Genomic DNA, 25756 nt, shown 5'->3' on the forward strand with positions numbered 1-25756 from the left:
AGTTGCATGTTTCTTTTTCTTCTTTTCTTCTCTTTTCTCTTTTTTTCAAAAATTCAAAATAAATTATGGTTTAATAAAAATTGTTCAGAAATTTCAGATAATGTTCATGTTTTGAGTTTGTTTGGAGTTTAAAAATATATTCTTATTTTAAAGATATATTCACAAAATATAAAATGTTCTAGTTTTTTGAGAAACATTCATGTTTTAAATAAATGTCTAGGAAATGTTTTGCATTTCGAAAAGTTGTTTAAAATTTCAGACAATGTTCTTGTTTTCAGAATTTGTTCTCAAATTCAAAAAATGTTTGTGTTTAAAAATTTGGTCAAAATTTCAAAAAATGTTTTTGTTTTTAAAATTTTATTCACAAATTCAAAAAAGGTTCGCCTATCCATTTTTTATATTTTCAGAAAAATATTTGGATTTTTCTAGAAATATCTGTGTTTTTGAAACATGTTCCCAATTTAGAAAACTGCTCTGAATTTCAGAAAAAATAAAAAACTATATTCATTTAAAAAACATCTTTTTTAGAAGATGTTTGAAATAAAATAAATAAACTAAAAAACCAGTTGCTACAGTCACCAGGTCGTTATAGTACCCGAACCAAGTCGCTATATTGCTCCGAACCGAGCCGCTACAGTATGCTTTTTACCAAGCCACTACATTGCGCCGGGATCGAGTCGCATACAACATGCTGCGTCACATAGAAACCCCACATATGAAGCAGATGGAAGGAACTATCCAAAGGGCACCCCTTGCGCTCGGGACACAACAAACGCTTGAGGACGCACATGCAGCTGCCAAGTGGTGCATCCAGTCGTTGCCATGTGTTGCACGCTGAACCCGCGAGCATGTATTTTTGTTTTCTACGCATGTTTTTTCTTTTTTGGATTTTGCTTTGTTTTTTCTAGCATCCTAAAAAAATCAGTTTTTTCCGGGTCTTTTTCGGCGTGAAGCACAATTGTGAAGTACAACTTGTGCTTCCCGAGGTGAAAACACAGTGTGCATTGTGTGAAAGCACAACATGTGCTTCCTAGAAAGTGAAAAGCATAGTTATGCACCGCGTGCTACCCGTAAATAAAAAGCACAGTTGTGCACTGCATGAAGCACAATCTTTGCTTTCTGGAAAGTGAAAAGCATACCTATGCACCGCGCGCGTGAAGTACAATTTGTGCTTCTCAAGAAAAGTGAAACACAAAAATGTGCTTCCCTGTGAAGCACAATTGTGCTTCCGGTTTTCCCTCCTTTTTTGGTTTTCGGTTTTTTCCGGTTTCCGTCTTTCCATTTTTTTCAGCTTTTTTTAGTTTGTCTGAAATCTAGTTTCGAAGATCTCGACACGAGAAACATAAGCTAAAAAAATTCATGATTTGGATGCATAGATAAAACATTTTGAAAACTCTAGAAGAAAAACGCAAACTCCCAGCAAATGAGTGCACCATTTCCACTTGTCACCGCGAGAGAAAGATGTGACCTTGCACCTTTGCAAGGGGTACACCTTAACTGATGATTTTCACGGAGTTGGATCGATTCCCATGGCTGATGATTGAAATAGCAGATTACTAATGGGTCAGAAATGGAGCAGCCCAAGGGGATGCAAAGTCCCACCCCCAGTTTGTTAGTAAAAATAGAAAATCATATTTAAAAGTTTCAAAAAAATCTATTTTTTTTCATGAAGACTTATATCCGTTCACCACGAGCATGTGAAAAATTGTTTGAAAATATTGTGATTTGTAGGCTGTATAAAAAAATTATAGCCCAATAACAAAAAAAGCCAGCCCATTTTGGAAATACGTATTTGTCTTTTCTTGTACGCCACGTGTGAAAGTATAATGTTAGTATTAAATTTTGCACATATGTAGTATATACATGTGTATGTATATTCATAAAACAAATTCGATTTTTTTCACCGTGTAGCCAGTATTAGTTTCTTTAGAGAAGGCCCAGTATAGTTAGCCCAACAGCCCAAGCATCTTCTTCCCCCTCTCTCTCCGGCGAACTTCTCCGACGACGGCGATGGCAACCTACGCCGTCCCCCCCCCCCCCCCCCCCCCCCCCCCCATGCCTTGTGCCGTGCCGTTGCTCCTCGCTCCTATCCCGCTACCACTGCCTGTACATCTACTGCATCCGGCAAACTTCTGCTGCTACAACGCCAGCAATTCTTGCCGCGTTCATCCTGCGTCTTCTTCTTATTTTTGTCGCGGGGATCCCCTGATGTTTAACTGGCTGGGTAATCGGACCTAGATGATCTCCTTTCTTCGAGGATCCCTTATCTTGAAGATACCTCGTATCCGTGGGAAGATCTACCTTCGGCGGCTCAGTTGACGGATCGTGCTTTCGGAGGTAACCTCAAAGAAATCGCATGCTCGATACACCGTCCCCTTCAGCTTAATTTGCCTTTGTCACTTGGTCACTGATGCTTCTTCCTTTTGGGGATGATTTTTACTGGCCGGGGAAGATGATTGGTGACTGGTGATGCCGTGATGCCTTGATGATCGGAGGGATCTCCTCGGGTGGTTGCTGAAGTAGAAAGCGAGATATGGGGTAGTGAATCTGCACACTTCTTTCCTGTGAGTTGAAGTTCTCTCCTTTTGACAGTGACCGATCTTCACCTCTTCTTTGTGCAATTTTTTGTTCTCTTCTTTCACATGCCTAGAAACTTCACTCGGCACAACAGCTCAGTCACTCAATCACTGTCTTGTTTAGCTTAATTTGCCTTTTCGTTTCACCAATGAATGAATTAGCCTTTCAACTAATTTTAACGGACTGAGGTAGCTGAGAATGGTGTCACCTTTGCTCCTCCTACCCTGGTGCCTGGAGTATCTTCCCGGTTACAGCTCAACACGATACTGAAATATCGGCTATTAAACTCCTGATAATTCAGAATTAATTTACATCATTGAAAGTGAGAAAGGAAATAGATAGAATGGAGCTGGACTGCTCTGGCGACGCTGCTGGCGACACGGTGGCTCCGCCGCCGCCCCTCCTCCCGCCCCCCCCCCCCCCCCCCTCGAGCCCTGCCCTCCCGCCGGAGACCTCCTCGCCTGCGCCGCCGTCGACGCCCCCTGCTGGTTCGTCGCGTGTCGTCTGGGCGGACCTCGCCGAGGCCGATGATGTCGCCGCGACCGCGTTCCCCCCAAGGCTCCGCCACGGCTGCCGTTGCTCGACCCCGCCGGTGGCCCTACTCCCAGGGGTGGGAGTTCGGCTGCCCGCGGGTCAGCCCATCGCCGGCGCCGTCCTTCGGGCGTCTCTCCGCCGCTGGGGACGCAAGGTGCTTCCTTGGGGACCGGGGCTCCCTGTCGGTGTCAAAACCGGCGGATCTCGAGTAGGGGGTCCCGAACTGTGCGTCTAAGGCGGATGGTAACAGGAGGCGGGGACACAATGTTTACCCAGGTTCGGGCCCTCTCGATGGAGGTAATACCCTACTTCCTGCTTGATTGATCTTGATGATATGAGTATTACAAGAGTTGATCTACCACAAGATCGTAGAGGCTAAACCCTAGAAACTAGCCTATGGTATGATTGTTGTTGTCCTACGGACTAAACCCTCCGGTTTATATAGACACCGGAGGGGGCTAGGGTTACAAGGGAGGAGATCTACATATCCGTATTGCCAAGCTTGCCTTCCACGCCAAGGAGAGTCCCATCCGGACACGGGACGAAGTCTTCAATCTTGTATCTTCATAGTCCAACAGTCTGGCCAAAGGATATATCCGGCTGTCCGAGGACCCCCTAATCCAGGACTCCCTCAGTAGCCCCCGAACCAGGCTTCAATGGCGATGAGTCCGGTGCGCAGATTGTCTTCGGCATTGCAAGGCGGGTTCTTCTCCAAATTCTGAATACTTGTTTGAGTAGTGTCCGGCTTCCCATAAATGTTGCACTCCTTGGCTTCCGCGCCTAATAATGGATATTCTCCACGCGTCGAGCGAATGCGAGAAGTCGGGGCATTTTTACAATTGCCACCCTAGCCATGTGGGTAAATCGTCTATTAAAGAGACGGGATTCTCAGATCTAGATCACACCATCCTCCTACAGCGAGTATCCATCGGAGCGCGCCCGGAAAAAATCCATTCCAACATGGCCGGTCGTCGCAGCTCCTCCTCTCGCTCCCGTAGCCCTAAGCCCGGCAATTGGAAGAAGTGTTCCGTCCCTCACAGCCAATTAGTAGAGTTACAGACCCAGGGGTTTCTCCCTCCAGCGTATATGGTCCCCGTTCGAGCCGGGCTCACCACCTATAACGGCGGGGAGCAAGCGGAGATCTTTCCCAGCCCATCCATGGGGGAGCGGGTATGCCTCGTCCCTTACTTATTAAGAGGGCTTGGATTTCCGATTCATCCGTTCCTCCGCGGGCTCCTGGAGTTCTATGGCCTCCAGCTGGATAATTTCACTCCCGCCTCCATATTACACATTGCTGGCTATGTCGCCCTTTGCGAGCTGTTTCTGGGCTGCGAAGCTCATTTCGAGCTATGGAAAAGGTTATTCTGCCTCGTACCCCGTACACAGGAGGGGTCACTGTACCAAGTGGGCGGAGCCGAAATATGGCGCATCGCCGGGACCGGATACCTGTCCGGTACTCCGAAGAAGACATCCGAGGACTGGCCTTCGGAGTGGTTTTATATGGAGGACGTCCCCCTTCCGGACCCTATTCGGGTGGGCCTCCCTGAGTTCGACAACGCTCCCCTGAAGAAACGCCGCAGCTGGCGCCCTCGGAGCCCTCAGGAGGAAGATAACGGAGAAGTCCTTTACCTGATGGGCCGGATAAAAGTGCTGGCTCAATCAGGATTGACAATAATCGAGGTTATGTCAATATGTATAATGCGGGGGGTACAGCCACTTCAATATCGAGGGCACCCCATGTGGCATTTTAACGGGGAAGATGATGCCACCCGCTGCGGGCGTAAGGGACCGGACTCAGTTGCTGCTCTAGCCAAAATTCTGTCCGATTTGTACAAGGGAGAGGAAGAGGAGTTCATCCGCATTAAGCCACGGGGTGGATTCTCCATGTACAACCCTCCAAGCTGGGTGAGCTGTCACTTTTTACTCCCAGCCTTCCCGCATTCTTCGTCATAAGTACTTACCTTGCCGTTTTATGGCAGGAACTGCGAAAAGCTGTAAGGGAGGTCAACAGCCCGCCTCCACAACCGGAGGACCCTGACCGGGCCCTCGATCCCGGACTCGAAGAGGATCCGGACATATTTGTGGAGCTGATCGACAGGACATTCTATCAATTGAGCTGCGATGATGCCATGGTGGCCATTATAGCCGACTATCCTGGGCTACTCCCTGCATCGCATGTAAGTAAAACCGGAGTCCCAACTTCCGAGAAGGATCCCCTTTTTTGCACTTCACCTACCGTACACCTATGGTGTCTTACAGGGAAGGCCCTCGGGACGCCATGCCGAACCCGCAGTGACTCGCCAACAAGGGGCACCGAAGCCGGGTAGGCTAAAAAGGAAGGCGGTCAGGACTGAGACGCCGTCGCAGAGGTATGATACAGAACCTCGCTCCATGGTTGTCGTCTTTTAAAATATAATAACGTCCATGTTTCCTAGTAGGAAAAACGCTCGCCGGACTATATCCGGAGAGATTGCCGATCACGCCTCCACCAGTCGGGCTCCAGGGCCGGACATGGAGGCGGAAGCTAACATGGGGCGAACGCCGGATGTTCCTCCTACAGAGGATGCAGATAGGCTATCCGCTACAAATTCCGAAGTGGAGAGCGCCATGAATCACAGGCGTCGCCGGGCCGTACTCCGTGACGCTTGTTTCTCCCAAGAGGCGTTTGATGCCTTCAACTCAAGAGACGCGTACATCCGTGCCGCTCAAAATGGTCTTGCCAGAGCCACGGATCAGTATGTAAAGGATATACGGGTAAGAAAATCTGACGATTATATATATCAGTAGCCCCTGAGACTTGAAACAGTTGACACAACTGATTTAAGGATCATTATTTGTGCAGGTTCTTACAGAGAAGAATACCCAATTGTCTCAAGAGCTGGAGGAGTGCAAAGCCCAGCTACGGGCCGCAGTTACCGCGCGGAAGGAGTCCGAGAAGGCCCCCTCTGGTAACACTTGTTTCCATTGCAAAGAATGACAGGTACCAGATAGTATGCGGCATGCATGCAAATCTAATCAATAGATGCTGCAGATGACTCCGGAGGCCGTGCCGGGGGATGCGCAACGTGCTAATCGTCAGCTAAATGCTGGCGAGCGCGTGCTTACGCGGGTTAGGCAAAAGAAAAACGATCTCCAAGACGCCAATATCCAGCTGGGCGTGGAACTGAAAGATGTTCGAGCCCAGCTTGCGGACTCCGTGAAGGAGAATAAGCGGCTTCGACGCGGCATTTTCAGTAAGTGCTTGAACGAACTTTTGAAAGAGTTCGGCGAAGAAGCCGGCTAACAGATTTATATCTGCAGGTATGCTGACGGGTCGTCCCGAGGAGGAGATGCCCGGGTCCGCGGGTGATCTTCTGCCAGAGCTCTCACAACTGCGCGAACAAGTTCGGCAGGTGATGCAGGGCATTGCCCAAGCTTTGTGGCCATCCGTCTCCCTGCCGGGGGCATGGGGGAGCTTGTAGAGAAGCTCAAGGGAGCGCGGCGGCGCTTCCGATTATGGAAGATATCAGCCTGCCGACAAGGTGCGAGGGAAGCCTGGGCCATGGTGAAGACGCGGTATACCAAGGCTGACCCTAACCACATGGCCGAGGTTGGACCTGTGGGGCCTGACGGGAAGGAGATCCCCGTCAGTTTGGTGTATGACCAAGTAGAACTAGCCGCAAAGTATTCCCAACAGGATTGTAGGCTAGACAGCCTGTTGGATGGTATAGAAGAAGAATTTAGTCAGTCTAAGTGACTGTGTATTTCAAGTGACATATATTGTCCCTAGCCGGATTGTAAATCATTTGTCATGGCGGACCTTTTCGCTTCGACCTCTGGACCCGATAGTCCGGAGTGTATCCGAATACCCACTCAGTTATGTAAAAACCGGGGTACGCGTGGAAACCAGGCGTAGGGGTCATAAGTGCTTGAACAGACAAGTACCCAACTAGCTATTTTATATTACATGGTTAGTAAGAAACATCTTCCAGGGAGAATAGTTCCGTTAAGGGTTCCTTTTCCTGGGTACGCATGCCCTAATGTGCATGTCCGAACTACGAAAAGAGACGCAGGCTATAAACATCCGGGGGCATGTATTAAAATAAATAAAAGTCATCTTTGTTCACCGACCGAGTATTCCCTTAAGAACGCTAGCTTTCGGCTTCACCTAGTCTGAGGTACACATCCGGCTGACCCGGCAGTAACAATCGCAGAGGTGCTCCCCTTATGCCCTAGCCGAATTAACGGGAACGTAGGGCATAAACACAAGAGTCAGGCAACCCAGCTTGGCCAAAACTTAAGTCATATCGATGCATATAATGGCGAAAAAAGGTACATGTGGAAGAATAACACATGTGTCGGGCATAAAGCCCGGAAAATGGTTATATTAAGCTTCTGTATAAGAAGCCCCCAGGTATAATGAGCGCGGTTAGCGCGTCAAGATTGTGTAGTCAAGGCACAGTTTAGCCTTTTGAGGCCTTGAAGAAAAGAAAAAAAGAGAGAAAGAGAGAAAAGACAGATAACGGATATGTAAAAAATTGATGGAGGTAAGGAGACGAACATAGAGTCCGGCACTAGGCGTAGAACCTTCGGAGTCTGGCTGCGTTCCATGGGTTTGGCTCGAGTCGATTATCCGATGCATCCCGCAGACGGTACGCTCCACCGGTCAGAACCTGGTCAATAATGAAGGGACCTTCCCATTTGGGCTTGAGCTTGTTCTTTTTCTTCTCCGGTAGGCGTAGAACGAGTTCGCCAACGTTATAAGTTTTGGCCCGTACTTCTCTGCTTTGATACCTTCAAGCCTGTTGCTGATAGAATGCGGAACGGGCTTTTGCCACGTCACGCTCCTCCTCCAGGGCGTCCAAACTGTCCTGCCGATCGAGCTTGGCCTCTTTTTCTTCATACATGCGCACTCGAGGTGAGTCATGAATTATGTCGCAGGGCAGTACCGCCTCTGCGCCGTACACCATAAAGAATGGTGTGTATCCGGTAGTGCGATTCGGCGTGGTCCGCAGCCCCCATAGTACGGAGTCGAGCTCCTCTACCCAGTGCGTGTTTGATTCCTTTAAGGAGCGCACTAATCTGGGTTTAATGCCGCTCATGATAAGACCATTTGCTCGCTCGACTTGACCGTTAGTTTGCGGGTGATAGACAGAAGCATAATCGAGCTTGATGCCCATGTTGCTGCACCAAAGTTTCACCTCGTCGGCTGTAAAGTTCGAGCCGTTGTCGGTGATGATGCTGTGGGGGATGCCATAATGGTGTACAACCCCAGATATGAAGTCTATCACCGGTCCGGATTCAGCCGTTTTGACTGGTTTGGCTTCTATCCATTTGGTGAATTTGTCCACCATGACCAATAGGTATTTTTTCTTATGGGTTCCCCCTTTGAGGGGTCCGACCATATCAAGCCCCCAGACCGCAAAGGGCCAAGTAATGGGGATTGTTTGGAGAGCGGTAGGCGGCATATGGCTTTGGTTTGCAAAAAGCTGGCAACCGACGCAACGTTGAACAAGGTCCTGTGCGTCTGCTCGGGCCGTCGGCCAATAGAAACCTGTACGGAAGGCCTTGCTTACAAGGGCCCGGGCTGCGGCGTGGTGGCCACCGAGTCCAGCATGGATTTCTGCCAAGAGCTTCCGCCCTTCCTCTTCGGAGATGCACCTTTGAAGGACTCCGGTAGAGCTTTTCTTATAAAGCTCTCCCTCGTGGACCTTGTAGGCTTTAGACCGCCGCACTATGCAGCGTGCCTCATTTTGGTCCTCGGGTAGTTCCTGCCTGGTTAGGTAGGCCAGGAATGGTTCTTTCCACGGGGCGATGACGGCCATTATCACGTGGGCTGAAGGTGTTATTTCGGTGGCAGAACCTCCGATTGTGTCAGAGTGTTCGGTATCTTGTGTTGTGGCCGGGTCCGGATTATTGTTACCGGTGTCCCCTTCCCATACCACGGATGGCTTAAACAGCCTTTCCAAGAAGATGTTAGGTGGGACAGGGTCGCGCTTAGCGCCGATACGGGCGAGGATATCCGCCGCTTGATTGTTTTCCCGAGCCACATGGTGGAATTCAAGCCCCTCGAACCGAGCTGACATTTTGAGGACGGCGTTGCGATAAGCCGCCATTTTCGGATCCTTGGCGTCGAAGTCTCCATTTATTTGAGATATTGCGAGGTTCGAGTCCCCACGCACTTCCAGGCGTTGAATGCCCATGGAAACTGCCATCCGGAGACCATGTAACAGGGCCTCGTATTCGGCTGCGTTGTTGGAGTCTATGTATAGTATTTGGAGTACGTATTGGACTGTATCTCCCGTGGGGGACGCCAGGACGACGCCAGCCCCCAGACTAGCCAGCATTTTAGAGCCATCGAAGTGCATGATCCAATTGGAGTACGCGCCGTATTCTTTAGGGAGTTCAGCTTCTGTCCACTCGGCGACAAAGTCGGCTAGTACTTGCGACTTAATGGCTCGCCGTGGTCTATATGTTATGTCGAACGGGAGGAGCTCGATAGCCCATTTGGCAATCCGGCCCGTGGCATCGCGGTTGTTTATTATGTCGTTGAGTGGTACTTCCGAGGCCACCGTAATTGAACACTCTTGAAAGTAGTGTCGTAATTTCCGGGATGCCATGAATACCGCGTATGTTATCTTTTGATAATGTGGGTACCGTGATTTGCATGGAGTGAGGACAGTGGATACATAGTATACCGGCTTTTGAAGTGGTAATTTATATCCGTCCGTCTCTCGTTCGACGACGAGCACTGCGCTTACAACTTGGTGAGTTGCCGCTATATATAATAGCATTGGTTCGCCGACATTTGGCGCGGCCAAGATTGGGTTGGTGGCCATTATGGCTTTTATTTCTTCCAATCCGGCCGTGGCCGCATCCGTCCTCTCGAAGTGTTCGGTGCACCGAAGAAGGCGATAAAGGGGTAGTGCCTTTTCTCCTAATCGGGAGATAAAGCGGCTTAAGGCCGCCACGCATCCAGTTAATTTCTGGATTTGCTTGAGGTCAGTTGGGATAGCCAACTCTGACAGAGCTCGGATTTGCTTCAATTCCTCTACTGGAGACGATGAAGCCCAGGAGCTTTCCGGCGGGCACGCCGAAAACGCATTTTTCCGGATTGAGCTTGATGTCGTATGTTCGGAGATTGTCGAACGTGAGCCTCAAGTCGTCTATTAAGGATTCGACGTGTCTGGTTTTAACAACCACATCGTCTACGTATGCCTCCACTGTTTTGCCGATCTGTTTTTCCAGGCATGTCTGAATCATGCGTTGATACGTTGCACCGGCGTTCTTAAGCCCGAAAGGCATGGTGTTAAAACAGAAGGGGCCGTATGGGGTGATAAATGCTGTTGCGGCTTGGTCGGACTCCGCCATCTTAATTTGATGGTATCCGGAGTATGCGTCGAGGAAACACAATGAGTCGTGTCCTACAGTAGCGTCGATAATTTGATCGATGCGGGGGAGGGGGAAGGGATCCTTGGGGCAAGCCTTGTTAAGGTCCTTGAAATCGACACATAGGCACCAGGATTTATCCTTCTTTGGTACCATCACCAGGTTTGCTAGCCAGTCCGGATATTTTATTTCTCTAATGAATCCGGCCTCCAGTAACTTGGCTAGCTCCTCTCCCATGGCTTGTCGCTTAGGTTCAGAGAAACGCCGAAGAGACTGCTTGACCGGCTTGAATCCCTTTAGAATGTTAAGGCTATGCTCGGCCAGCCTGCGTGGGATTCCTGGCATGTCTGAAGGATGCGAGGCGAATATGTCCCAATTCTCGCGCAGGAACTCCCGTAGTGCGGCGTCTACAACGGGGTTTAACTGTGCCCCGATGGAAGATGTTTTTGTAGGGTCCGTTGGGTGGACTTGGAATTTGACTATTCATCCGCTGGTTTAAAAGAGGTGGACTTGGATCTTTTGTCGAGTATCACGTCGTCCCTGTCCACTGTGGAGCGCAGCACAGTTAATTCCTCGGCCGCGAGGGCTTCGGATAATGCCTCGAGGGCCAGTGCGGCTGTTTTGTTTTCGGCGCGGAGTGCTATGTCCGGATCACAAGCTAGAGTGATGATTCCATTGGGCCCGGGCATTTTGAGCTTCATGTACCCGTAATGGGGCATGGCTTGGAAGATCGTGAATGCCTCCCGCCCTAGAAGGGCGTGGTATCCGCTACTGAATGGGGCCACTTGGAATGTGATTTCTTCGGACCTATAATTCTCCGGCGTGCCGAATACCACATCTAGTGTGATTTTCCCAGCGCGTCGTGCCTCCCGACTAGGGATGATTCCTCTGAAGGTCATGCTGCTTTGCTCAATGCGGTTTCTGCCTATTTCCATTTTTTGAAGAGTCTCCTCATAGATGAGGTTTAATCCGCTGCCGCCGTCCATGAGCACTTTATTAAGCCGAAAGCCGTCCACAATTGGACTAAGGACCAAAGCGGCTGGTGCTCGGGCTGTTCGGAATTTAGGTTCGTCACTGGCATTGAAGGTGATAGCCGTGTCGCTCCATGGATTTATTGCTGCCACGTGGCAGACTTCGGCAAGGCTGCGGAGTGCTCGCTTACGCCTATTATTTGAGGCGAAGGTCTCGAAGACCGTCAATACTATATTGTTGTTATCCACGGGATGGTGCTCTGCGGTATTTTTAATGAGGAGATCCTCACCGCTCTTGGCCACCTGCCGGAGTACCCAACATGCTCTAAGGCTGTGTGTTGGTATAGTATCTGTTGTACTGTGAATTTTGCATGGCCCATTAAGCCATCCCTCCAATACGGTTCCACGCCCTATAGTGGGCTTTTGCTTCTTTGTAATTGGGTCGGGCGACTTGCGAGAGTGCACCCTTTTAGTTCGGACTGGGGGTTTTGTCAGAGCCGGCGCATCCCAAAATTTTGTTTGGGTTTTCCAGGCGCTTTCCATCGCACAGTATTTCCGTACTATGGCCGCCAAGTCAGCGAAGTGTGCTATGTCACGGCGACTTATGGTGTTGAGGATTCCCTTGTCCGTGCAATTATTGCAAAAGAATGAAATTATGTCTTCCTCGCGACAGTCCTTGACCTTGTTCATTACAAGGAGGAATCTGGCCCAATAGTGGTGTACTGTCTCCTGGGGCTCTTGTCTAATGTGGGAAAGATCGTTTATATCTGGGTGGGTGGGTGGATTTAAGTCCGAACCTTGACCCGACCTGAGACCCAGGGGCGGAGGAGTTTCCGATCTTGGAAGTTCGGGCTCCGGGATGTTGCCCGATAGGTCTGGCCCGCCGCTTGATTCTAGGTTCAGGGTTTGGGCGGTGTCCTCCTGTAGATGGGTATCCGGCTCAGAGAGCTCGGGAATCCGGACATAGTTTGTCCTCAAGATAGAGGAAGAATTGCCGCATTGCTCCTCCACCACCGCTATCTGATGGGTGACTGGCGGGGAGTAAATCTCCCTTTGGTCGGGTTTAAGCCCGATCTGATCATAGTCTGTAGTGACTCCCAAAGCGGCGATGCGATCCAAGAGCTCGTTCAAAGAAGAGAGTTCTATTGGATCCAACTGCTCGGCGAGTCCCGAGCTGACGTGGAGGCTGTTTTCGATGACCCGAGAAGTCATCGTCGGCGCAGCGGCCGAACAGGCGGTCATGACGAAGCCGCCTAGTCGGAGAGTTTGACCTACAGCCAGGGCTCCCCCAGTAGTGATGTTGTCCTTGACAACGAGGCGAGCCATCCAGCCTTATGATGACTGCACAGTGGAACTCTCAATGAAAGCACCAATGTCGGTGTCAAAACCGGCGGATCTCGGGTAGGGGGTCCCGAACTGTGCGTCTAAGGCGGATGGTAACAGGAGGCGGGGGACACAATGTTTACCCAGGTTCGGGCCCTCTCGATGGAGGTAATACCCTACTTCCTGCTTGATTGATCTTGATGATATGAGTATTACAAGAGTTGATCTACCACGAGATCGTAGAGGCTAAACCCTAGAAGCTAGCCTATGGTATGATTGTTGTCCTACGGACTAAACCCTCCAGTTTATATAGACACCGGAGGGGGCTAGGGTTACACAGAGTCGGTTACAAGGGAGGAGATCTACATATCCGTATTACCAAGCTTGCCTTCCACACCAAGGAGAATCCCATCCGGACATGGGACGAAGTCTTCAATCTTGTATCTTCATAGTCCAACAGTCCGGCCAAAGGATATAGTCCGGCTGTCCGAGGACCCCCTAATCCAGGACTCCCTCACTCCCCCCGGAGACGCCGTGCCGCCGGCTGGGGTGTCGCCGGCCGCGCCGACCGCGGCCTCGCCCGTTCCTCCTGGAAGGCCTCGGCCCCGGCCCCGCCCTCCTCTGCTCCGGCCCGCTCGTCGCCGACGATCCCGCCTGAGCTCTCCGCAGTCATCTCCCGACAACCCCCCTTCCGGCCCTTCATCTCGGCATTCGGCAACTCCGTGCCCCCGCCTCCGGGTCCCCAACGCGCCCCGTCATGGCCTCGCCGCCCCCGTCCTCCCCCGCCGGTGGCCCCTGCGGCGGCGCTCGGGGAAGCCCTAGCTCCCCGCATGGCCTCCCCGGGGCGTTCGTACCGGGCCGCGGTGCTCCTGGGCCGGCCCATGGGCCCTGCTGCTGGCCCCCTGGGGCGGCGGCCGTGGGCTCGTCCAGTGGGGTGCGGGCCGTCGGGTGTGTTGTGGGCCGGTCCACCGGGCCGGTCCCGCCCCCCATGGCGCAGCCACTCCCCCTGTCGGCCGCCGGCCCAGCCCGTCGCATTATCTGGCCCCCGGTAGGGTTTCCGCGTCCCCCAATCCCCAACCCCGCGCCGCCTGCTCCCATCCTCGACTCGCCTCCCGCCGAACCGCGCCGCCTCCTGCTCGCCGGCGACCCCGGCTCCCCCGCGCCCCCTCCCCCCGCTGACCATGACTCGGGAATGGGGGGATGAAGCCGGCCGCCCCAAGCGGCTGGCGGACGACCGCCGCGACCCGCCGCGGTCTTCCCCCGATGGCCTTCGGCGCGAGGCAAACCTTCGCCAGCAGCTTTCCTCCCGGCCGGCCCGGCAGTCCCCGGCGCGTGACTCCCGCCGCTCCTCCCCCCACCCCTCCCGCCGGTCCCCGGCTCGCGACGACCGCCGTTCGCGCTCCCCTGCTCGCCGCGCGTCTCCTCGGGCAGATTCGCGGGACCGCGGTAGGTCGTCGGCCGGGGAGCCCAGGCCGTCCGCTCGGCGGCGGTCCCCCTCTCCTGTCCGTCGCCGGGACCGGTCCCTCTCCCTTTCCCGTCAGCCGCCCGTCTCAAACACCACCAGCGCCCCGGCCACCCGTCGATACCAACCTCCACACTCCCAAGCCGCGTTTCCGCCGTCCAACGGCGGCAATGGGAACCGGGGGCGCCAGGGCGCCAAGAAGAAGAAGAAGAAGGGTCCCCCGCGCCCCCGGCCTCCGCCTCCACCGCCGCGGCGGCTCCCCCTCCGGGCCCCAACGCCGCCTCCGACGGTCCGCCGTGCTTCAATTGCGGCTTGACCGGCCACTTCCAGGTGGCTTGCCCCAACCCACCGATGTGCTACCTATGCAAGGATGCCGGGCACCCCGCGATTCTCTGTCCGGACCGCCCGGTGACGGAGGAGATCATGATGTACGGCCACGGCATCGAGGACATGGGCTTCTTCCACATCGAGGTCCCGGAGATCCCCCCTCCCCCCCTCGCTCCTGGCGATCGTGACGGTCGTGGGCGAGGCCGTTGCCACCCCGGAGCTGATCGAGGCGGAGCTCAACCACATGTGCAGGTGCAAGTGGGATTGGCAGGTGACCCCCACCGCCTCCAACGCCTTCACGGTGATCTTCCCCGACGCGCTGAGCATGGGATTCTGTACCCGCAGCAACAACATCACCTTGGCCCTCAACGGGATTGTGGTGAACATCTCAGAGCCGATGTGGGATCCCAAGGCCGTGGCTGTTTTGGACACTGCTTGGCTCCTCATCGCCGGCCTGCCAGATGTGGCCCGGTCTGAGCGGGTCATTCGCAGTATGTCCAAGATCCTGGGCAAGGTGGTGGTGGTCGACGAGCTCTCTCTGCGCAAGGAGGAGGAGGTCCGGGTCAAGGTGAAGTGCCTGGACTCCTCCAAGCTCCACGCCACGATTCGGGTCTTCTTCAACGACGACGGCTACGACCTCAAGATCTGCCCCGAGCCTCCGAACCACGTCGGCCGCCCCCGCTTCTCTGATGACAACCACCTGGAGGGCGGCCCAGCTGACGCCGACGACTCCCACCACAGACGGTCGCGCCACTCCCACCTCGACGACCCTGAGGATGACGAGGACGGGTCGGAGCACTCCCGCTCCCCCTCCCGCGAGCTCGTCAACCCACCTTCGGGTCGTGGTGGCTCCGGGGCGGGGCGCACTCGAGTGTCGGCCGCAGACCTCGCGGTGGCCCTCCGCCTGGCCACCCCGCCGGTCGTGCCCTCTCAGTCTCCGTCGGAGTCGGCCAGTGACATCTCCAGTGTGGGCCTGCTCGTTGCGCCGCCTTCGTCGCCTCGCTCTCCCTACGCCGTCTCCGCCCTTCGCCCCTCACCGTCGGGCCCGGACCCATCGTCCCCCCTGGTTTGACCTCCCCGGTTACCACGGGTGGCGGTGGGTGCGATGCCTCCGACGCGCCTTCTCCGACACTCCCACCCGCAGGGGCCGCGGCCGGCGACACCCTGGTGCTTGTCGGCCCGCTCCCCTCGCCGGTGGCCTTCGACGACCGCCTCGCCCCGCCTGCCTCCCCGACCGCACCGGTGGCCGTGGTCGTGACCACTCCGGCCTCCGCTTACCCTCCTCCGACGGTGGCGTACGCCAGACGGCCCCGCTCCACCTCGACGCCGGTGACGGCCTCCCGCCGCAGCGCCCACCTCGATGCGACCCGGCCGGCGGACTCTCCGGCTCCGTCCATCGCCGAGCGGGCTGAGCTCCGGGCGGCTAGCCGGAACCTCGAGTCAGGTGTGGATCCCGCCCTTCCCAGTTCTTCCAGCTGTTCCTTTTCCGCGCTTGAGGCCGCTCCTCTTGGCCACCTCGCCAAGGTGGCCACCGACTCGGCCATAGTCTTCAGGGGGGAAGTTGGTCCTCCCTTAGAGAAGATCGCGGCCATTAGGGCCCGTGAGATTCTGGATGGCAAGCTGGCTGAGACTCGGGCTCGCTTGCTTCGGCCCCCCGAGGGATCGACCGCCACCCCCGCGGTTCGGGCCCCTCCGGTGGCCGACAAGATGATCCATGGACGCACACGTTCGCGCACTGCTGCTCTCCACGCGCAAAGCGCTTCCCGTGTCCTGGGGTCAAGCAGCCCCCCGATGGGGGCTTAGACGCGGGCCCTTTTCTGGAACATCCGCGACTTCGGCCATGACGGCCGTCGCCGCCAACTCATTGAGTACATTCGTGACGAACACATTGACATCATTGCCATCCAGGAAACCTTGCGCACTGAGTTCTCCCTTCACTAGCTTGATCGTCTTAGTTCCCACCTCTTCGCTTGGCACTGGCTCCCTTCTAGTGGGACCACATGCCACTCTGGAGGTATCCTTTTAGGGGTAAAGGATGCCGCCTTTGAGGTGGGCGGCATGGACCGGGGTGAATTCTTCGTTAGTATGGAGATCTTCGAGCGTGCCCTGAACTTCAAATGGGAGGTCATAATTGTATACGGACCGGCGGACCACCGCCGCTCCCCGGCCTTCCTAGCGGAGCTGCAGCTGAAGATCTCTAACTCCCTCCTTCCAGTTGTAGTAGGCGGAGACTTTAACCTCATCCGATCCCCGGATGAGAAGAATAATGATCGGATTAACTTCCCCCGGATGCAGTTATTCAACGACTGGATCGCAGAGCTGGGTCTCCGTGAGCTTGTTCGGACGGGTGCCAGGTTCACCTGGACGAACCGTCAGGTTGACCCGACGCAATCCGTCTTGGATCGTGTCCTAGTTTCCCCGGAGTGGGAATTATGCTGCCCCCTGGCCTCGCTCCGTGCAATTACCCGGATCGGGTCTGACCATGTTCCCCTCCTCCTCTCCACCGCCGACGATCGACCTCCCACCCCGCCGCGATTCCGGTTCGAGCTCTTCTGGCTCAATCAGGCCGGCTTCCGGGAGGCTGTCGTCGCTCGCTGGAACTCCGCTCGCTCTTCCCCTCATCGCTCCATGTCCGCTGTCGACTCGTGGCACTTCTGTGCCAAGCTCGCCCGCCAATTCATGAAGGGTTGGGGAGCTAACCTTGGCCGGGACCTTAGAGAACGCAAAAGGCCCTCCTGTTGGCTATCCAAGCCCTGACGCCCGCACCGACACGACCGGGATCTCCTCGGATGAGTGGATGCTGCGATACGACCTTGAAGATCAGCTCTCCACCATTTACACGGATGAAGAGGCCTACTGGCGTCTGCGCGGTACCCAACGGTGGGTGCTCCGGGGTGATGCCAACACCGCCTATTTCCAGGCGGTGGCGAACGGCCGGCGACGGCGTAACTCCATCCATTGCCTGTGGGATGGCGAAACGCCTCTCGTCCGCCCCTCTTCCATCCGTACCCATGTTGACGGCTTCTATAAAGCCCTATTTACCCCCACCCCTCGGGGTGGGGTTAGTCTCGCCCCCGACATTTGGTCGGGTGACCAATTGGTCTCTGATGAGGCCAACGCGGCTTTAGTGGCCCCCTTCGCCGAAGACGAGGTCCTCGCGGCTATTAAAGGGATGAACCCCTCTTCGGCCCCGGGACCGGATGGCCTGCCCGTGACGTTCTTCAAAACGTTCTGGCCAACCATCAAGCCGGAGGTCATGGCCCTGTTTGAGGAATTTTATTCGGGCACTATGGATCTTGGGCGCCTCAACTATGGGATCGTGACCCTCATTCCCAAGGTCCCGGGCGCTTCCGACATCCGCCAGTTCCGGCCTATCACAGTGATTAATGTGATATTCCGGATCCTGGCCAAAGGGTACGCCAATAGGGTGACCCTGCTCGCTGACGCGATTACCCATCCGAACCAATCCGCCTTCATTCAAGGCCGATTTATTCTGGATGGGGTGCTGGTATTCCACGAAGTCCTTCACGAAGTCCGGATGAAACGCCATCGGGCGGTCTTTCTGAAGCTAGACTTCCACAAAGCGTACGACACGGTCCACTGGCCATTCTTGCGGGAAGTGCTGCTCCGCAAAGGCTTTGATGACCGTTGGGTGACTCGTGTCATGCAGCTTGTCTCCTGTGGCCGGACCGCCGTGAACATCAATGGGGACATTGGGCCCTACTTCCCCACACTCTGTGGGGTAAGGCAAGGTGACCCGTTCTCGCCATTCCTGTTCAACATGGTGGTGGATGCTCTGGCATCCATCTTAGATAAGGCCAAGGAGGCGGGCCATATCCGCGGCATTGTCCCGCACCTAGTCGGAGGGGGAGGGGTCTCCCTCCTTCAATATGCAGATGATACCATTATAATGGTGGAGGGCTCCGTCCAGGACATTGCCAACCTGAAGTTCCTCCTCCTGTGCTTCCAACAGATGTCGGGCCTAACCATCAACTTCGATAAGAGCGAAGTGATGGTGCTCGGGTACCCTCCGGTGGAAGCTCAGGCTATTGCTGACCGACTCAACTGTTGGTTGGGTTCTTTCCCCACGACTTACCTGGGGATCCCCATTAGCGATTCACGCCTCACCGTGGCGGATCTTCGCCCCACGGTGACCCGTATGCAACACCGCGTTGAGCCTTGGAAAGGGCGCTGGCTGTCGAAGGCTGCTCGCGTCATCCTTATCAACTCTTCGCTTGCTAGCCTCCTTTGGTTCCTCATGAGCTTCTATAGCCTCCATGAGACCCTTCATCAGGAGATCGCCAAATACCAATCCAGATTCTTCTGGGCTGGGGAGGGGGATAAGCAGAAGTACCATATGGTAAGCTGGCCTGATATCTGCAAACCCAAGGACCAGGGCGGTCTTGGGATCTTGTCCTCCCGTCGCATGAACATTGCCCTCCTGACCCGTTGGCTCTGGCGCATTGCCAATGGTGATGGAGGTCTTTGGCTCACCATCATCCAGAACAAGTACCTCCGGGGACAGCCCCTTGCATTCTGTCAGCGCTCGGGCGGCTCCCAGTTTTGGCAGGCCGTTGTCCAGCTGCTGCCTGTGCTTCGCATTGGCACATCCTCTCGGTTGGTACTGGGTCCTCGGCCCTGTTTTGGTTTGATCGGTGGATTGGCGACACCCCCTGGCCGCACGCTTTCCGGGGCTCTTCAACATTGCAGTTGACCCTCGTATCTCTGTCGAGACGGCCCTTATTGACCTTGGGCGCCTCGCTTTCCGCCGCCCCTTTGGCCCACCTGAAGTTGCCGCTTGGGATGCCCTCCTCCAGGACATCGCCCTCCTCCCCATTGACATCACCGACACCCCAGACGCCATTTCTTGGCGTCTGGAACCCTCGGGCTGCTTCTCCACCAAATCCCTCTACGCGGCCATCGCCCCCTCGACGGCCCCCGAGCCCTTTAGCTTGATTTGGGATATCCGCCTGCCCCTGAAGATCAGGATCTTCCTGTGGCAATGGATCTGCGGCCGTCTCCCGTCCGGCGTCGAGGTCCTTAAGCGTAATGGACCTGGCGATGGGATGTGCCCCTTGTGCGGCACGGTGGAGGATGCTAACCACATCTTCTCGTGCTCCACGGCTCAGTTCCTTTGGTCCTGTTTCCGCGAGACGGTTGGGGGCCAGTGGTGCAACACCAACTTCCCTGACCTGCTTGCGGAAATTCACGCCTCCCCCCCTCGCTACCGCCATATTAGATGGCTTTGCGTTGGGGTCCTTGCCTGGACGCTTTGGACCGTTCGCAATAAGCTTGTCATCCAGAAGGTGCCTCTTCGACGTGCTACTGGCGCCATCTTTAAAATGTGTGGATACTTGCAGCTCTGGCGGCCGCTTAGCCGCCCCCAGGACCGGGACGTCATCAACAACCTCCTCGCCGACCTTCGATCGATGGCCTTCCGAATTGGCGCCTCCGCTTCCTCCGCCCCCCCCCCCCCCCCCCCCCCAGCCCGACTAGATGCTTGGCCGCACCCCGCGTGTGCGTGTTTTTTGTTTGTTAAGGGCTTGTTGAGCTGTGCCCTCAGCATTAACCCTGTGACTTCTGTGGTCTAGACCTGTGTGTTTGTGTGTGTGTGGGAACCTTGTTGGATATTTGGCTTGGGCAGTGGCTTTATAATATAAAGCGGGGCGAAAGCCTTTTTCGGTAAATATCGGCTATTGTAAGAGTCTTCTCATCACATTGTATCGTTCGGCCGTGTACTGTTCGGTGTTGTTGCTTTTATATATAAAGCGGGGCGAAAGCCTGTTTCCAGAAATATGGGCTATTTCTTTCTTTCTTGTTCACGACCTGACTGTCCTTGGTTGAATCTGCCCACCGACCACGAGAAGATCTACATAGGCTTGCGCACAAATGAATACAAGCTTCTCTTCGGAGAGGCATATTGCATTCTTCTTACAAATGTGAATGGCGATGTCATGTTCGTCAAAGCTGAGTCTGACCTCCTACCGAATAGTCTTGGGTGTCCAAACAAGAAATTTCCACTGCCTCTTGTCTGCTTAAGAAATTTCCTAACCCTGTCCATTTCCCAGTTTTATATTTGTTATGGTGGTTAGTGTGGAGTTGGGGACTAATGTAACCAATCAATTTGAACTGCCTGCACTAATTAAAAAGGTAACACTCTCATGTCAACTGTGTTAATTTACTAATCTTGCATTGGCCGCTAAAGTAATCACATATTACCTTGTTTTAACCATTACTTCTTTGCTCCTGCTATGGGCAGAGGAGCCCAAGGAGTCGCATGTTGATATCTCCAACAAAACTAGATCAATAAATATGGTGACCAGGGAAAATTATCTAGTCAGGGAAGATATTTCCTTGCCCAGAATATAAAGCACACACGTTCCCAAGAATTGTCTTTCATTGAGGCTTTGTTCGACGAAACCTCGAGTGCGTTATACAGAATTCATATCGTTAGATTTGTATTGAAAAGCACTTTCCAGTGGTGTTGGGTTGTATAAAATAGGTGGTAAAAGTTAAATCTTCAAAATCACGTGCACCTTGTATTTCTTGACGGAGGGAGTATTTAGTTAGGAAAGATTAACTTAAATATGAAGATAGAGATATGGTTTAGTAGGAAAGTGATGATTCTGTTTTTGGCGTTCAAGTCGATTCTTCCCTATAAAAGGGATACCATGTAGGCTTCATCAGTTAAGTGATGAGAAGGTTAAACTACTAGTAAAGATCTAATCCCAGATTCCGAGTATCTGCCTTCATCCCTCTCATCTCCAGCGCTGTGGCTGGCCTACCCTCTCTGTTCAGAGCCATACCCCCCAGCCCTGTCTTGTTCACTGGTCTTAAAACTGACACCAAGTCTAGCACGTGAGAAAGAAACCTGTTCCCTTTGTTTAGATTCATTTGCCCTGCTCTTTCTTTCATTTACTAGTCTAGGTGGATCTATTATGATTCCCGTCTTTCCACTTGATATACTCCTAGATTATTGGAACGTCGACATCTTTATGCGTTAATAGTCTTCTCATGAGGTGGCTTATGACTCCTTCTCTTGACTAAGTGACTGACTTTGCAATCGTGGTGCAAACAGTACATACTTCCTTTCTTTTTTGACAGCTTGTCTGCTTTTGAAATGTGCTTTGTACGATCTGTGTCTTTTATATGGTAAGATGCTGCGGGCATTTCACCTGCGCACTCACTATGTTGTCTTTACTTGATCAATCATCTTAATGTATTTATTATGTATACTTTGACTGGCTATGCATGTATAAAAGGCTTCAACCTTCGAAGTGGCAGGGACACAAAAACTCAACCCACAGATAGGTGGATGGAGGCCATTGTATGTGCAACACATGGAGCCATGGGCTCCGTGCTACGGAAGCTGGGTGCTTTGCTCTCTGATGAGTATAAACTTCTCAGAAGTGTGAAAGGTGATGTCATGTTCCTTAAAGCTGAGCTTGAGAGCATGCATGCTTTTCTCAAGATGATGTCCGAGGTTGAGGATCCTGATGAGATGTCCAAGTGCTGGATTAAGGAGGTACGAGAGCTGTCCTACAACATAGAGTATGGCATCGACAGTTTCATGCTGTCCCCGTGTGGCGAATCCAGCCGCAAACCCCGTGGCTTCAAGGGACGCCTCAGCAGGTGCATGGATATAATGACAAATTCCAAGACGCGCCATTGCATTGCCAAGAAAATCAAAGTTCTCAAGCAAGATGCTATTGAGGTTAGCAGTCGGCGGGCGAGGTACAAGGTTGATGATGTTGTCTCGAAGCCGAGCAGGATAAGCATAGATCCCCGCTTACCAGCATTTTTCACCGAGGTGAAGAGGCTCGTTGGCATTGATGGCCCAAAGGATAAACTCATCAAGTTGCTAACTGAAGGGGAAGTTGCAATTGCACAGCAGCTAAAGGTGGTGTCCATTGTTGGAATTGGGGGCCTTGGAAAGACTACTCTTGCTAATCAAGTGTACCAGAAGCTGGAAGGGCAATTTGAATGTCAAGCTTTCGTGTCAGTGTCCCAAAAACCCGACTTGAAGAAGATTTTGAGAAATATACTCTCTCAGATCTGCTGTCAAGAGCGTGTCAGCAACGAAGAATGGGATGAGCAGCAACTCATCAACACAATAAGACAGTTCCTCAAGCATAAAAGGTGTGCCTTATTTACTCATAACAATCTTATTTCGGAAATGTCATCACTAATTTATTATACATTCATATGAACTTTGTGTTAGTGCTACATCAGCTTTATCTGTAGGATAATATATGTACACTATTCTTACTAGTTACTAGTACTACTAGTTACTAGCACTACTGCTATTCACTGGTTGCAGCTCTAGGAATACATGTTCTAATTTGTAAAGTTTGTGATAGGTACTTCATAGTAATCGATGATATATGGGGCACCCCAGCATGGAGAGCAATCAAATGTGCTTTTCCTGAAAATAGTTCTTCCAGCAGAATACTGACAACAACACGTATCGTCACAGTAGCCAAGTATTGTAGCTCTCAGAACCATGATCATGTGTATGAAATAAAGCCTCTTAGTGCAACTCACTCTAAGAGCTTATTTTTCAAACGAGCATTTGGCTGTGAAGGTGGATGCCCTCTTCAACTGAGGGAAGTTTCAGATGAAATATTAAAAAAATGTGGCGGCTTGCCGTTGGCAATCATTACAGTAGCTAGCTTATTGGCAAATAAAGCTAGTACCAGAGAAGAATGGCTGAGAATACGGAATTCTCTTGGTTCAGCACTTGAAAAGGATTTAGACATGGAAGAGATGAAGAAGATATTGTTCCTTAGTTACAATGATCTCCCCTACCATTTGAAGACATGTTTGCTATATCTAAGTATATTCCCTGAAGATTATGTGATCAAGAGGGATCAGCTGGTAAGGAGATGGATCGCGGAAGGTTTTATCATTGTAGAAGGTGGACAGGATCTGGAGGAAGTAGGAGAAGGCTATTTCAGCGATCTGATAAACAGAAGCTTGATTGAACCAGTTGAAATCCAGTATGATGGCCGAGCTGATGCTTGTCGTGTCCATGATATGATTCTTGACCTAATTATATCCAAGTCAATTGAAGAAAATTTTGTAACCTTATCTGGTGACAGCAAACATAACTCACTTCCATATGATAAGGTTCACCGACTATCCCTGAACTATCATGCTCAAGAACATACTATGGTACCATCGAACATGGTTGTCTCTCATGTTAGATCCCTCACTATCTTTGGATGTGCCGAAGCTGAACACATGCTTTGTCTTTCAAACTTTCAATCCGTAAGAGTGTTAGATATAGAAAATAGAGAGGTGTTGGAACACAAATATCTTAAACACATAAGCAGGCTTTCTCAGCTGAAGTACCTTCGACTCAATGTTAGAAGAATCACTGCACTTCCTGAACAACTTGGAGAATTGCAGAATTTACAGACCTTAGACTTAAGATGGACATGGGTAAAGAAGTTGCCAGCTAGTATTGTTCAACTACAGCAACTGGCATGTCTGTTAGTTAACAGTGCAGAGTTGCCCGAAGGGATTGGGAATATGCGAGCTCTACGGGAATTATCAGAGATTGAAATCAACCAGAATACCTGGCTGACCTCTTTGCAGGAGCTGGGCAGTCTGGCCAAACTAAGAATACTTGAGCTGAACCTGAATTGGCACATAAGTAGTACAAACAGTGACATGAAAGCTTATGCAGATAACTTGGTCGTGTCTCTTTGCAAACTAGGCATGCTCAACCTTCGTTCGATACAAATTCAGAGCTACCATTCTTGTTCCCTTGATTTCTTAATTGACTCTTGGTTTCCTCCTCCTCATCTACTCCAGAGATTTGAGATGAACATTAACTACTATTTCCCCAGAATCCCAAAGTGGATAGTCTCACTTGACCACCTCTCTTACCTCAGCATCAATGTCAATCCAGTGGATGAGGAAACATTCCGAGTCCTTGGTAACCTGCCCTCTCTGTTATTTCTTTGGATATCTTCAAGAACAGCAAGGCCTGAAGAAAGGCTCATTATCAGCAGCAATGTATTCCGATTCCTGAAGGAATTCTACTTCACTTGCTGGGACAGCGGGACAGGGCTGGTATTTGAAGCAGGAGCCATGCCTGAACTTGAGAAGCTCCGGGTTCCATTTAATGCGCATGCTGTGTTCCCTTTGAGTGGTGGTCTTGATTTCGGCATACAGAACCTCTGTTCGCTCAAACATCTCCACGTTGAGATAGTTTGTTATAGCGCAAAGGTTAGGGAGGTGGAGGCCTTGGAGGATGCCGTCAAGAATGCAGCTGGCTGTCTTTCAGATGAGCTCACTCTTGAAGTGAGTAGATGGGATGAAGAAGAAATTGTTAAGGATGGGGATCATAAACTGGCAGAGGAGGTTGATTCCGACAATTGAGTGCATAACACATCACCGTGGTACTATTCATTCTCGTAGGCCACAACTGCTGTATATTTCAGATATATTACTGTTTGGGGCACTTAGAGGGGTAGAGGCTGGAGTAGGGATGTAGGATGGGCATGGAAACCACATAAATTTTTGTTCTTAAATTTTGGATATACTAGGTGATTACCCCGCGCGTTGCTGCGGAAATATAAAGATTGATTATGGATGAATTATGTATGAATGAGTGACCTAAATCAAAAGCTATTACTTTCGGAAGTAATTGTGTGTGAATAAAAGTATGCATGTACGCTGGACCATTGGAGTTGCAACAATTATATTGGGGTATGCATCGGATATTGTCTTTGGAGGCCGAGCTCCATGGAAAATTTTGAATTTTGTCGAATTTCATATTTTCTACATTTCAAAAAATTCTGAAAAAAAAAACACACATAATATGAAGGCTAACACACCTATGTGTAAATTTTCAGGGCAAAATAAGTTGAAATGAGGGTTGTGCAAAAAAGACAAATCTGGGGCTTTTTAACACATGATACTATTCATCCTCCCAGGCCATGAATTTGTCTTTTTTTGTACAGGTCACATTTCAACGTTTTTCATTCTAAAATTTTACACACATAGACATAACATACTTGTTTACTTGCACAATTTTTTTCAGATTTTTTTGAAACCGAAAAGTTTGAATTTTGATTTGTTTTCAAAAAAAGGCCTCCATGGCTCCCGGGAGCCAAACGTCCACTCTCGGTATGCATGTGCTACAAAATATTGTTAGTGGATGATGACGTGGCTTATTTGGTGA

At 51.9% G+C, this 25756-nt stretch overlaps 1 protein-coding gene across 7 annotated transcripts; it reads left to right on the forward strand.

Moving 5' to 3' along the window:
* The first annotated feature begins 2055 nt into the window (after nucleotides 1-2055).
* On the forward strand, nucleotides 2056-25226 carry LOC109779129 (disease resistance protein RGA5). 7 transcript variants are annotated; one of them, XR_012184252.1, is made up of 5 exons: nucleotides 2062-2564; nucleotides 5091-5865; nucleotides 5954-6059; nucleotides 6143-6344; nucleotides 6412-7056. XR_012184252.1 is itself a non-coding variant. In XM_020337734.4 (4 exons), exons 3-4 carry the CDS (start codon nucleotides 21878-21880, stop codon nucleotides 24949-24951), a joined length of 2853 nt encoding a protein of 950 aa, XP_020193323.3. In that variant the 5' UTR covers nucleotides 2056-2337; nucleotides 2453-2564; nucleotides 21841-21877; the 3' UTR covers nucleotides 24952-25226. The 7 variants fall into 7 exon arrangements, 4 of the variants coding, with proteins under 4 accessions (XP_020193323.3, XP_020193324.3, XP_020193325.3 ...); XR_012184254.1 differs by lacking the exon at nucleotides 5091-5865 and having other exon boundaries at nucleotides 2062-2337; nucleotides 2453-2564; XM_020337734.4 differs by lacking the exons at nucleotides 5091-5865; nucleotides 5954-6059; nucleotides 6143-6344; nucleotides 6412-7056 and adding exons at nucleotides 21841-22701; nucleotides 22923-25226 and having other exon boundaries at nucleotides 2056-2337; nucleotides 2453-2564.
* The last annotated feature ends 530 nt before the right edge of the window (nucleotides 25227-25756 follow it).

The sequence above is a fragment of the Aegilops tauschii genome, chromosome 5 (genome assembly GCF_002575655.3).
Source record: "Aegilops tauschii subsp. strangulata cultivar AL8/78 chromosome 5, Aet v6.0, whole genome shotgun sequence".
In the NCBI taxonomy this organism is placed as follows: domain Eukaryota; kingdom Viridiplantae; phylum Streptophyta; class Magnoliopsida; order Poales; family Poaceae; genus Aegilops; species Aegilops tauschii.

Excerpts from the sequence above, each read along its gene's own strand:
- LOC109779129 (XM_020337734.4), top strand. The coding sequence starts at position 21,878 with ATGGAGGCCATTGTATGTGCAACACATGGAGCCATGGGCTCCGTGCTA. Across the intron at positions 22,702-22,922 it reads CAGTTCCTCAAGCATAAAAG|GTACTTCATAGTAATCGATG; the intron begins GTGTGCCTTATT and ends AGTTTGTGATAG.